The 12946-nt window shown below is 37.1% G+C and overlaps 1 protein-coding gene across 4 annotated transcripts in view; it reads left to right on the top strand.

Moving 5' to 3' along the window:
- The window catches only part of BTBD10 (BTB domain containing 10), a 69224-nt gene that overhangs the window by 31605 nt on the left and 24673 nt on the right, over positions 1 to 12946 (top strand). For 2 of the 4 annotated variants that reach the window (XM_054725298.1, XM_028159822.2), the window contains one exon: positions 12475 to 12671. In XM_054725298.1, the coding sequence (XP_054581273.1) occupies positions 12475 to 12671 (197 nt within the window). Of the gene's footprint in view, positions 1 to 4582; positions 4605 to 12474; positions 12672 to 12946 lie in introns of those variants that run through there. The other 2 variants (XM_054725299.1, XM_054725300.1) reach the window with 2 other exon arrangements.

The following is a 12946-nucleotide window of genomic DNA, read 5'->3' as shown; positions in this document are numbered from 1 at the left end:
GAAGGGTGTGAAGACTTTGGAAGCTTTGTCAGCTTTTAAAGAATTGAGAAGTTTTGGGGCAGCGCTGGTGGATATTAAGGAATTTCACAATAAGAGCTATCTTAAGATATGTAAAGGAATTAGACTTGGTTTAAATCAATTTGTTTGGGGTTAAAAGCACGAGCTCCAAAATGAACTCATTAGGTCATATCTCAGACCTGCCACTTAATTAGCTATATGATTTTAGGCTTTCATTTTCTCAACTATAAAATTGGGATGGTTTTGGTGATTAAGTGAAAATATATACAAAGTGCTTCCGTATCCTGCCTGGCATGTACCAAATGCTCAAATGTTAGGGGTTGTTACTTGGTTACTTGGTCCAATTAAATAGAACTAGGGCAGTGGTTCTCAGCTAGAGGGGTGATTTTGCCACTCATTAGGCATTTGGCAATGTTTGAAGATAGTTTTGGATGTACAACTGAGCGATGGAATACTAGCATCCTGTGGGTGGAGCCCAGCGAGCTACTAAATATCCTACATCCTACAATCCACAGGACCGCCCCCTTCACACAACAAAGAATCAACTGGGCCAAAACCCTGAACTGGGGTCAGGTAAAAAAAGTTGAAAAGTTGAATTAAGCTTTAATGTTAAGAAAAAACTGCCTAAGAGTCAGAGCTTTCCTAAGATAGAACTAAATTGTAAAAAGAAAAAAAAAAGTTACCCTTCCTTGTCATTAACAGCAATAGGAAAGCCAATTCATGGGGACTTTGTAGATGAGATTCAGAAATTAGGTTGGTGTTTGGACTAGATTTTCTAAACTTAGATTCTGTGTTTCTGGATATTTCTGAGAATAGTTAGGCATATTGAATAACTAACATCAAGGGGCCTCTGATGTATATTCTCTCATTCTTTAATTTTATTTATCTGATTGAAGTATAGTTTAGATTTTTAAAATTTCTTTATTGTTTAAAGTATTACATATGTCTTCTTTCTCCCCCACCGACGTCTCCCCAGCCACTACCAGCCCCCTAGCACATGCCCACTTTCCCTCACTGGCTGTGTCCATGGGTTATGCTTAGATGCATGCATTCAAGTCCTTTGGTTGCTCTCTTACTCCCCCCTCCCCTGGCTTCCCTCTGAGGTTGGATGGTCTGTTTGATGCTTCTATGTCTCTGGATCTATTTTTATTCATCAGTTTATGTTCATTATATTCCACAAGTGAGTGAGCTCATGTGATATTTATCTTTCCCGACTGGCTTATTTCGCTTAGCATAATGCTCTCTAGGTCCATCCATGCTATTGCAAATGATAAGAGTTCCTTCTTTTTTTATTTACAGTAGCGTAGTATTCCAGCTTAGATTTATAATTTTAATTCTTTTATAATACTTAAAATTTTAGTATGAGGCATAAAGGGAATTAAGTGGAACAAATCAGTTTGTATTTTCAAAAGGCCATTGGAAGTATGAGTGATTGTGGGATTGCTGTAATTCTGTCTAAAAACTTGTTTTGTGAAACTAATTTGCCAAAATATTTGCAATCATTTGACAAATATTTCTAAAACTAAATCTTTTATTTATACTTCATATCTTTTTAACATTGGTTTTACTTTCTTTCCCCCTTTAGTAGTAAGTAGAAAAGATGTCCCATAAGGTTTTAAAAAGTAATTATAATTTTTAAAAGCACCATTAAAGTACTTGATTGTGTGTACATTATAATATTCTCAGTCATGAGCAACACTCAAAGGAGTAACTGGCACAAAGTATCATTTAGTAAATATTTGATGAATGAAAGACTGATCAGTAAATACATGATATATGTCTGACCATTAATTTAGATCTCCACAATTATTAATAGTGGTTAGCTGTGTTTTAGAAATACTTTATTATTTTCTATGGTGGGGAGTTGCTTGAGAATGTTAAGGGATTTCCAACTCCCCAATTTTTATCTCTAGCCTGAACCTTTCCCCTGAACTTTAGACTTTTGTGTTTAACTCCCTATTTGGTATCTGTACTTGCATATTTAAGAAACATCTCATTCTTAACATGTTTAAGATATACCTGTACTTTCTTTTTATTTATTTACTAGTAGCCCATTTGCAGGAAAATCCTGCAAGCGGCTATTGCGGCCGCGTGCGCTGCCGCTGCCGCTGCCGCCGCCTTTGCGGCCACCGCGCCTGCACCCGCTCGCCACTGCCGCCCGCCCCGCTCCGCCCCGCCCGGGCTTCCCCTCTGGCAGCCACCTTGCTTTCTGCTTTTCCTCCCTCTTCCTTCTAAGTTGTCTTCAGTCTTCACTCCTCCCTCCCTCAGCATATGCAAATTAACCGCCATCTTGGTCAGGTAATTTGCATACTCGCCCTGATTGGCTGGTGGGCGTGGCTTGGGCGTAGCGAAGGTGCGGTCAATTTGCATATTTGTCTATTATTAGGTAGGGTTTTAAATTACATTTATTGGGGTTACATTGGTTAATAGAATCATATAGGTTTTAAGTGTACATTTCTATGGTATGTGATCTGTATATTGCATGTGTGCACACCATCCAAAGTCAATCATCTTTTGTAGCCATATCTTTGGCCCCCTTTACCCTTCCTTTACTACCCTCCCACCCTTTTCCCTCTTGTAACCACCACACTGTTGTCTGTGTCTATTAGTTTCAGTTTTATATCCCACATATAAGTGAAATCATATGGTTCTTAGCTTTTTCTGACCTATATTGCTTAGCATAATATTCTTGAGGTCCATCCATGTTTTCACAAATGGCAGTATTTCTTTCTTATGGCTGAGTAGTGTAATACCTCCATATATATATAGAGGCCCGGTGCATGACAATTCATGCACTGGAGTGGGAGGTCCCTCATCCCGGCCTGCCCCCCTCACAGTCCAGGAGCCCTCAGAGGCGGGAGGCAACCCAGCGATCAGGGGAAGACGAAGCTCCCATCACACCTCTGCAGCTGTCACTGTCGGCATCGCAAGCCTCAGCCGGCCCTGGTTACCTGAGCCTCAGGCGGCCCTGGGCGACTGGGCAGCTCCCATCCGAGGCTTGCCTGTGCCTCGGGCTGGCCCTGGGCAGCTGGGCAGCCGCCATTCGAGGCTTGCCTGTGCCTAGGGCCAGCCCTGGGCGCCTGGGGGGCTAAGGGGACTGGGGGACTCAGGAGGCAGGCGCACGGAGCAGCCAGACCCGCCTGGAGGCGGGTCCAGCCATGCCATGTGCCTGCTGCCCCGGTGGGGCTGAGGGGACTGGGCGCCACTATCTTGTGGCTGTGGGCACCACCATCTTGGAGGACGTGACAGTTAGCATATTCCCTCCTGATTGGCTGTGGGCGCCACCATCTTTGTGAGGGCGTGGCCATCAATTAGCATATTCCCTCTTTATTAGATAGGATAGTGTCAGTGCACATCATAGCGACTGGTCAACCGGTTGTACCGGTCATTCGGTTGTACTGATCATTCAGTCGTAACAGTTGCTTAGGCGTGTGTGTGTGTGTGTGTGTGTGTGTGAAGTTGAACATCTTTTCATATATCTGTTGGCTGTTTGTATGTCTTCTTGGGTGTGTTCAAGTCTTCTGCCCATTTTTTAAATTGGATTATTTGTTTGGTATTAAGTTGCATAAGTTCTTTATACATTTTGGATAATAACTTTTTGTCAGAGATTCTGGTTATAGATATCTCCCATTCTCAATTGGTTACCTTTTTGTTCTAGTGATTTTTTTTTTTATTTTTTTTTTGGCTGTGCTTCTAGAAGCTTTTTAGTTTGCTGAAGTTCCATTGATTTATTTTTGCCTTTATTTCCCTTGCCTTTGGAGTCAAATTCATAAAATGTTTTCCAAGACCAAGGTCCATAATTTTAGTACCTGTTTTCTTCTATGTAATTTATTGTTTCAGATCTTACTAGTATATTTAGGTCTTTGATCCATTTTGAATTAATTTTTGTACATGGAGACAAACTAATCTGGTTTCATCCTTTTGCATGTAGCTTTCCAATTTTCCCAGCACAATTTATTGAAGAGGTTTTCTTTTCTCCATTGTGTGTTTTTGGCTCTTTTATCAAAAATTATTTGCCTAGATACATGTGGATTTATTTCTGGGCTTTCAATTCTGTTCCATTGGTCTGTGTGTCTGTTTTTCTGCCAATACTGTGGTGTTTTGATTATTGTAGCTCTGTAATATAATTTGAAGTCAGGTTGTGTGATATCTCTAGCTTCATTCTTTTTCTCAGGATTGCTTTGGTGATTTGGGGTCTTTTGTGGTTCCATACAAATCTGATGATTTTTGGTTCTATTCCTTTTAAAAATGACATTGGGATTTTGATGGGGATTACATTAAATCTATATATTGTTTTGGGTAATACGGCCATTTTAACTATGTTGATTCTTCCAATCCATGAACACAGAATATCTTTCCATTTCATTGTCTTTTCCAATCTTTTTTTAATATAGGTTATTGATTTTTTACAGAGAGGAAGGGAGAGGGATAGTTAGAAACATCGATGAGAGAGAAACATCGATCAGCTGCCTCCTGCACACTACCTACTGGGGATGTGCCTGCAACCAAGGTACATGCCCTTGACCAGAATTGAACCTGGGACCCTTCAGTCCGCAGGCCGACATTCTATCCACTGAGCCAAACCGGTTAGAGCTCTCTTTTATTGATGCTTTGTAGTTTTCAGTGTGTAGGTCCTTCACATTCTTTGTTAAGTTTATTCCTATGTATTATATATTGGGTCACAAAGCTAGCCTCAACAAATTCAACAAATAAGATGCACCAGGTTATGATGTTAGTTTCTGGAAGTGTTTAGAGATAAGATAATTTCCCACAGTGCTGTAAGGTTGTACCATGTGTATATTACATAAAGGTACTATGTATAAGTGAGTATCATTCACTTAGTAAATATTTTAGTTTAAAATTTTTTAATAATTATATTTAATAAACATTTATATTTAACATTTTATTTATATTTTTAATGTTTTAGTTTATTCAATTTCTGTCAAAGAGCAGCAGTGCTAATAATATCAGTTACTTCTGGAAATTTTTAATTTAATTTTTCTTTGATAATTTATTTTTCTCTCTTCTCCCTGATGCAAATACTAGTTGAATGTTGATCTCTATTAGTTCTCTTAACTTTTTCTTTGTCTTCCTTTTATTCCCAAATTTTTCTTCCAGTCCTTTTAGTAACTTTTAAAATTTTTGCTATTGTGTTTTGAGTTTCTAAGAACACTTTCTCATTCTCTCTATATAAAAAAAGCATTCCTGTCCTTGTTTATGGATACAATATCTTGTATATCACTGAGCTTTCTGTCTCTACATTGTCTGTTGCCTTTTAAAATTATTAAATTTTTTTGAGAAATAATTATAAACAAGAAATTGCAAAAATTGTAGAGTTCTTAGGAACTCTTCACTCAGCTTCCTACAGTGATAACATCTCACATAAATGTAGTACATTATCAAACCAGGAAATTGACCTTGATACAATACTATAAACTATAGACATCATTTTTTATATGTACTTTTTTTTCTGGTATATATCCTATGATACTTTATCACATATATATTCATCTAACTACTATCACAATCAGGACACAGAACTGTTCCATCACTACAAAGAAACACCCTTATGCTACCCTTTTAGAGTAACACCCTTTCCCCATCCCTAATCTCTGGCACTTTCATTATTTTAAAAATATGTATTTTACAATTGAAGTTGACATACAATATTATATTAGTTTTAGGTGTACAATATAGTGATTAGACATATATATACCTTATAAAATTATGTCTCTGATAAATCTACTAATTTCACCATATAGTTATTATAGCATTATCAACTATATTCTCTATACTGTACTTTACATCCCTTGGTTATTTTAATAACTGGCAATTTGTACTTTAAAAATTAAAAAAAATTAAAATTATAGTTGACATTACTATTATTAGTTTCAGATGTACAGAATAGTGATTAGACATTTATATAACTTACAGAATGATTCTCCAATTAGTCCTGGTATCCACCTGACACCATATACAATTATTACAATATTATTGACTATATTCCCTTTGCTCTACATCCTGTGACTATTTTGTAACTGTCAATTTGTACTTCTTAATCCCTTCATCTTTTTTACCCAGGCTCCCAAGCCCCCTGACATCTGATGACTATCAATTTGTTCTCTGTATCTTTGAGTTTGTTTTACTTTATTTTGTTTATAGATTCCACATATAAGTGAAATCATATAGTATTTGTCTTTCTCTGTCTGACTTACTTGACTTAGCATAATACCTCTATAAGGGGTTAGTATCAGGTTGTCATAAATGGTAAGATTTCATTCTTTTTTTATGCTGAGTAATGTTTCATTGTATATATGTACTACATCTTCTTTATCCATTTGTCTCTCATTGGACATTTAGGTTGCTTCCATATTTTGGCTATTGTAAATAATGTTGCAATGAATGTAGGATGCCTGTATCTTTTCGAATTAGTGTTTTCAATTTCTTTAGACAAATACCCAGAAGTTGAGTTTCTAGGTCATATGGTAGTTTTAAGTTTTTGAGGAACCTCCATACTGTTTTCCACAGTGGCTGCACCAATTTACAATCAAACCAACAGTTCACGAGGGTTCCCTTTTCACCACATTCTCACCAACACTAGTCTGTTGATTTATTGGTGATAGCCATTATGACAGGTGTCAGGTGATATCTCATTGTGGTTTTAATTTACATTTCCCTGATCTTTAGTGGTTAGGCATCTTTTTATATGTCTATTGGCCATCTGTATGTCCTCTTTGGAGAAATGTCTAGTCAGGTCTTCTGCCCACTTTTTAATCATATTGTTTATTTTTTTGGTGTTAAGTTGTATAAATTCCTTTTTTATTTTGGATACTAACCCCTTATGGAATGTATCATTGCTAAATATCTTCCTTCTCCCATTCAGTAGGTTGTCTTTTTGTTTTTTTGATGGTTTTCTTTGCTGTGCAAAAACATTTTAGCTTGATGTAGTCTCATTTGTTTACTTTTTCTTTTGTTTTCCTTGCCCGAGGAGACACAGAAAAAAAAGTTTGTTAAGAGTGATGTCAGAGTTTACTGTCCCATTTTTCTTCTATGAATTTTATGGTTTCAGTTCTTACATTTAATTTTTTAACTCTTTTGTGTATATTTTATATGGTGTAAGGAAGTGGTATAGTGTCTTTTTTTTTTTCCTTCATTTACAGTTTTTCCAACATCATTTATTGAAGAGACTGTTTTTATCTCGTTTTTGCCTCCTTTGTCATAGGTTAATTGACCATATAGGTGTAGGTTTACTTCTGGGCTCTCTATTCTGTTTCATTGATCTATATTTCAGTTTTTATGCTAATACCATGCTGTTTTGATTGCTGTAGCCTTGTAGTATAGTTTGATATTAGGTAGCATGAAACCTTCAAATTTATTCTTTCTTAAGATTGCTGTGGCTATTTGGGGTCTTTTGTGTTTACATGTAAATTTTAGTATTATTTGTTCTGTGAAAAATGCCATTGGCATTTTGATAGGGGTTGCATTAAATCTGTAGACTGCTTCGGGTACTATGGACCAGCGGTCACCAACTGGTGGTCCGTGGACCAATGGTGATTCGTGAGGTCCGAAAGGCTGGCGACCGCTGCTGTGGACAGTTTAACGATATTAATTCTTCCTGTCCAAGAGTATGTGGTATATATTTCCATTTATTATATATCGTTTTCATTTTCTTTCTTCAATGTTGTACAGTTTTTTGGGTATAGATCCTTTACCTTTTTGGTTAAATTTATTCCTAGACTCTTTGATGTAATTCTAAATGAAATTGTTTTCTTAATTTCTCTTTTTGATAGTTACTGGTGTATAAAAATGCAACTGCTTTGTGAATATTAATTTTATATCCTGGTATTTTACAGAATTCACTTATCAGTTCAAATAGTATTTTGGTGGAATCTTTAAGGTGTCTTTCTATATATAGTGTCATTTCAGTTGCAAATAATGACAGTTTACTTTTTCCTTTTCAATTTGGATGCCTTTTATTTCCTACTAGAGGCCTGGTGCATGAAATTCGTGCGGGGGTGGATGTGTCCCTCAGCCCAGCCTGCACCCTCTCCAATCTGGGACCCCTTGAGGGATGTCCACTCTCGAGGGATGTCCGACTGCTCATTTAAACGGGCAGTCAGACATCCCTCTCACAATCCAGGACTGCTGGCTCCCAACTGCTTGCCTGCCTGCCTTCCTGATTGCCCCTAACTGCTTCTGCCTGCCAGCCTGATCACCCCTAACCACTCCCCTGCCAGCCCAATTGCCCCTAACTGCTCTCCCCTGCAGGCCTGGTCACCCTCAACTGCCCTCCCCTGCAGGCCTGGGTTCCCCTCAGCTGCTCTTCCCTGCAGGCCCGGTTGCCCCCAACTGCCCTTCTCTGCAGGCTTGATCGCCCCCAACTGCTCTCCGTTGCAGGCCTTGTCCCTCCCAACTGCCCTCCCCCGCTGGCCTGATCGCCTACAACTGCCCTCCCTTGCAGACCTGGTCCGTCCCCTGCTGGCCATCTTGTGGTGGCCATCTTGTGGTGGCCATCTTGTGGCGGCCATCTTGTGTCCACATTGGGGCAGCCATCTTGTGTGTTGGAGTGATGGTCAATTTGCATATCACTCTTTTATTAGATAGGATTATTGTGGCTAGGACTTCCAATACTATGTTAAATAAAAGTAGTGAAAGTCAACATCTTTGTCTTGTTCTTGATCTTAAAGGAAAAGCTTTCAGCTGTTCACCCTTGATTATGGTGTTAACCCTTGAGTTGGTGTTTGCCATCTATAGCTTTATTATGTTGAGGTATGTTTCTTCTATCCCCACTTTTCTGAGTGTTTTAAATCATAAATTGATTTGGGCTTTTTCCAAATACCTTTTCTGCATATATTGAAATAACAGAATTTTTATTTTTCATTTGATTATTTGTTAATTGTTTTGTGGATATTGAACCAACCTTACATCCCAGAAATAAATCTTTCTTGATCATTGGAAATGATCTTTTTAATGTATTGCTCAATTCAGTTCCCTAATGTTTTGTTGAGGATTTTTGCATATATTTCATCAGAAATATTGGCCTGTCATTTTCTGTTTTTGTAATGACTATCTAATTTTGATATCAGGATAATGCTGGCCTCCTAAAATGAGCTTGGGAGCCTCCCCTCCTTTTTAGTTTTTTGGAATAGTTTGAGAAGGATAGGTATAAATATTTCTTTGAATGTTTGATAAAATTCACTCCTGAAGCCATCTGCTCCAGGACTTTGGTTTATTGGGAGTTTTTTTATTACTGATTCGATTTTATTAGTTTTCAGTCCCTTCAGATTTTTTGTTCCTTCCTGGTTTAATCTTGGGAACTTGTATGTTTTTAGGAATTTTTCCATTTCTTCCAGGTTGTCCAATTTTGGGGGACATATAATTGTAGTATTTCTTGTAACCTTTGTATTTGTGGTGTCTGTTGTCACTTCTCTTTTATTTCTGATTTTACTTATATGAGCTCTCTTTTTTTCTTGTTGAGTCTGGCTAAAGGCTTATTAGTTTTTTTATGTGTCCAAAAGAACCAGCTGCTCATTTCATTGATCTTTTCTATTTTATAAACTATTTCATTGGCTTTTGCTTTGATCTGTATTATTTTTTCCTTCTCACTTTGGGCTTTTTCTTTTTTGTTTTTAATATATTTTTATTGATTTCAGAGAGGAAAGGAGAGGGAGAGAGAGATAGAAACATCAATGATGAGACAGAATCATCAACTGGCTGCCTCCTGCACACCCGCCCTGGGGATCAAGCCCATAATCTGGGCGTGTGCCCTTACTGGAATTGAACCGGGACCTCCTGGTTCATAGGTTGACACTCAACCACTGAGCCATGCCAGCCAGGCTTTCATGACAATTGGATTTTGAAGGTCTGATTCAGAGTGCATTCCATGTGGGAATGAAAGAAAGGATAGAAGTGTGTTATGTTTTTTGCATTCATTTAAAATCGAAACAATATTTCAACAGAATGAACTTCATCTTTCAGCTACAGAGATGTCTGGTTGAAATGCTTTTTCAATTAATCAGTCTGCTTGGACCTTACTCAAACTGAACATTTATCTTGCATTTGCCTTAGTTGTAGTTGTGTTTGTATATCGTTCATTAAGTTATCAATTAGATTTATATTTAGAGAACGTACTTATCACATTTAAAATTAGCAGCTAGAAGAATTTGAGGACTTACTCTTTTGAATATACATATAATCCTTGCTATATTTATATAGATTCCTTTCTTTTCCCTAGTCTTGGACATGAACCAGGAAATTGTTTCTAATCTATAAAGTTTTTAATGTAAATGCAGTAGGATCTTTTTATTTGTTCTATTGCAAGAAAAAGAGAATGTTCCAAAGTTGCAATCCTACTCTGATCTTTTTCACTAGAAAGAAGGTGGGAGTAGGGTTTTTATTTTCTGTCAGTTTATAAGAGACAAATGACTGATAAAGGCTAAAAGGTTGGTTGCTTCTATTTCCCTAGAAGTAACTCTTGGGTAAATACAAAGTCAGCCTTTTCTTTTGTCTTTATAGTCTGTTACAGTAAAGTGATAACTGATTTTCATAATGAAAGAAATCACATTTTAGTGGAAGATTAAATTTTCAATAGTGAAGGAGAGCAGTGTAATATGGAGGGGGCACTGGAATAAATCAAAAGGCTGGTCAGCTTATTCAGACTTCATTTAATCTTCATATTAAGGTTAGAAAGTATGGCAAATGGGATCTACATTTTACAGATGAGGAAACAGCTTCCAAAATGATAAGTAATATTCAAAAAACCAAGCAATTAACTATTAAAGAATGTTTTGATTTTAAATCTTTACTACACTAAAGCTATGAAGTTCCTTCTGTTTATTCTATTTCTAGAAAACACTTTAATATTTTAAAATTACGAACCAGGGTATATGCCAAAATGGTAAATTTCCAAAATACCTTAGGTCTGGCTCTCTTGATTTTGTTACTGTCAATTTTCCTGCCTTTAATTTATTCTGATTAAAATCTTATCTATTTGTCAGTGCCTAATTTATCAGTGGTTAATCCTAATCTGCATTGATTTCTTCTATTATCTTAAAACATTTATTATCTATCATTCATTTGTTACTTATATTCATATTTGAGATATATTTAGTCATTTTATACTTGAAATTTGGGCTAATTCTTGAATCATTTAAATTTCTACTTGTTCATGTGTTACTGAACACATCAGGCTCCTTGAGGGAGCTTCTCTACTGGCATGTAGCACAGCATTATACACAGAGTACTTAATAGCTTAATAAATAATTGTGTGAATGAATTTGTCAGCTAGACAATTTTAGTTAATCATCAGTCTCTGTTATTCACTTCTCATGGGCAAATTTACTCTATACATGATGTTTTAAAGTTTTAAATTTTATGACTTTACACAGCTGATGCCGATAAGCTTTGTAGATAAATGCTTTTAAAAATGTCAGAAAGAGTTCAGTCAAAATAAAAATAGTTTATTGAAGTTAGTGTGTAGACTTATTTTATTTGGCAGAGAGACCAGTTACTTTGCCCCATATCTCAGAAAGAGTTCAGAAGTTGGTGCTCTTTTCTTTCTTTTTTTCTCCCACAATAAAAGAAATAAAGCCCTAGCTAGTTTGGCTCAGTGGATGGCATGTCAGCCTGCAGACTGAGGAATCCTGGGTTCAATTCCAGTCAAGGGAACATGCCCAGGTTGTAGGCTCTATCGCCAGTGTGGGATGTGCAGGAGGCAGCCGATCAATGATTCTCTTACCTTTTATGTTTCTCTCTCTCTCTCCCTCTCCCTTCCTCTCTGAAATCAATTTATATATATAAAAGCCCAGTGACCAGAACGGTGGAACGACCAGAACGACTGGAACGACCGGTGGCTATGATGTGCACATTGGCCCTACCCCCGGCCAGCCCGGCCCCGGATTGGCCCCCAAAACCCCAATTGGGGGTGGGGCTGTCTGGCCCATATGGCCCGCTGCCCTTCCTGCTGGCCCGGCCCAATGGGCCCCCATTGGGACGGGCCAGCCGGATTCCACCCATGCACAAGTTCGTGCACTGGGCCTCTAGTAAAAATATAAAAAAACATAATTAAAACTTAAAAAATAAAAGACATAAAAACATTTGAGCAATATTTAGGTAATTTGGGTGGTTGTTGCTGCTGCTGCTGCTGCTGCTGCTGCTGCTGCTACTGCTACTGCTGCTACTGCTACTGCTACTTACTAAAAAATCAACTAACCTTTCTGGGCTTTAGTTTTCTTATCCTAAAAAAATCAGTTGGATTATGTGATCTTTAAAGATACAGTGCTCCAGATTTTATAAAACTTAGAAGTTTGAGATAAATTAGGCTTATTTTAGGGATTGTAAAGTAGCATTTGATTCTTGCCCTTTAAGATATTAATAGTTGTATGTTAATTTATTTTTTTGAAGTGTTTGTATCTCATGTTCTACTTTTATGGTTAATTTTATTTTGTAACTTATCAGTACTCCCTCACGTGTTGCTAAAGGAGTTGTTGACCACACCAAAATGAGTCTACATGGTGCTAGTGGGGGACATGAGAGATCAAGAGATAGACGACGGTCAAGTGACAGATCACGAGATTCATCTCATGAAAGAACAGAGTCTCAGCTCACTCCTTGTATTAGAAATGTTACTTCTCCAACACGACAGCACCATGTTGGTATGTAGATGAACTAACCTTCCTAACAATTTTTAAGCATGTGCTTACCTTTTTAAAGTAGTAAGGATAATGAATTGTGTCTAATACTTCAGAGTAAAATTAACTTGTTACTTTTTTTTTTAACTTGTTACTTTTATTTAGTTGCTTCTATTTTAGTTTAGCTTGGTTCTTGCTGTGAAAAAACAACAACAACTTATTAAATGAAACAAAAATGAACATTTTAAAGAATCTGGGACAGACTTATAAAAGAAATAACTTGAAAAGCCTTTGTAATT

The sequence above is a fragment of the Eptesicus fuscus genome, chromosome 13 (assembly GCF_027574615.1).
Source record: "Eptesicus fuscus isolate TK198812 chromosome 13, DD_ASM_mEF_20220401, whole genome shotgun sequence".
Taxonomy (NCBI): domain Eukaryota; kingdom Metazoa; phylum Chordata; class Mammalia; order Chiroptera; family Vespertilionidae; genus Eptesicus; species Eptesicus fuscus.
Note: the sequence above shows the minus strand (reverse complement) of the source record. Positions and strands in the feature narration are given on the sequence as shown.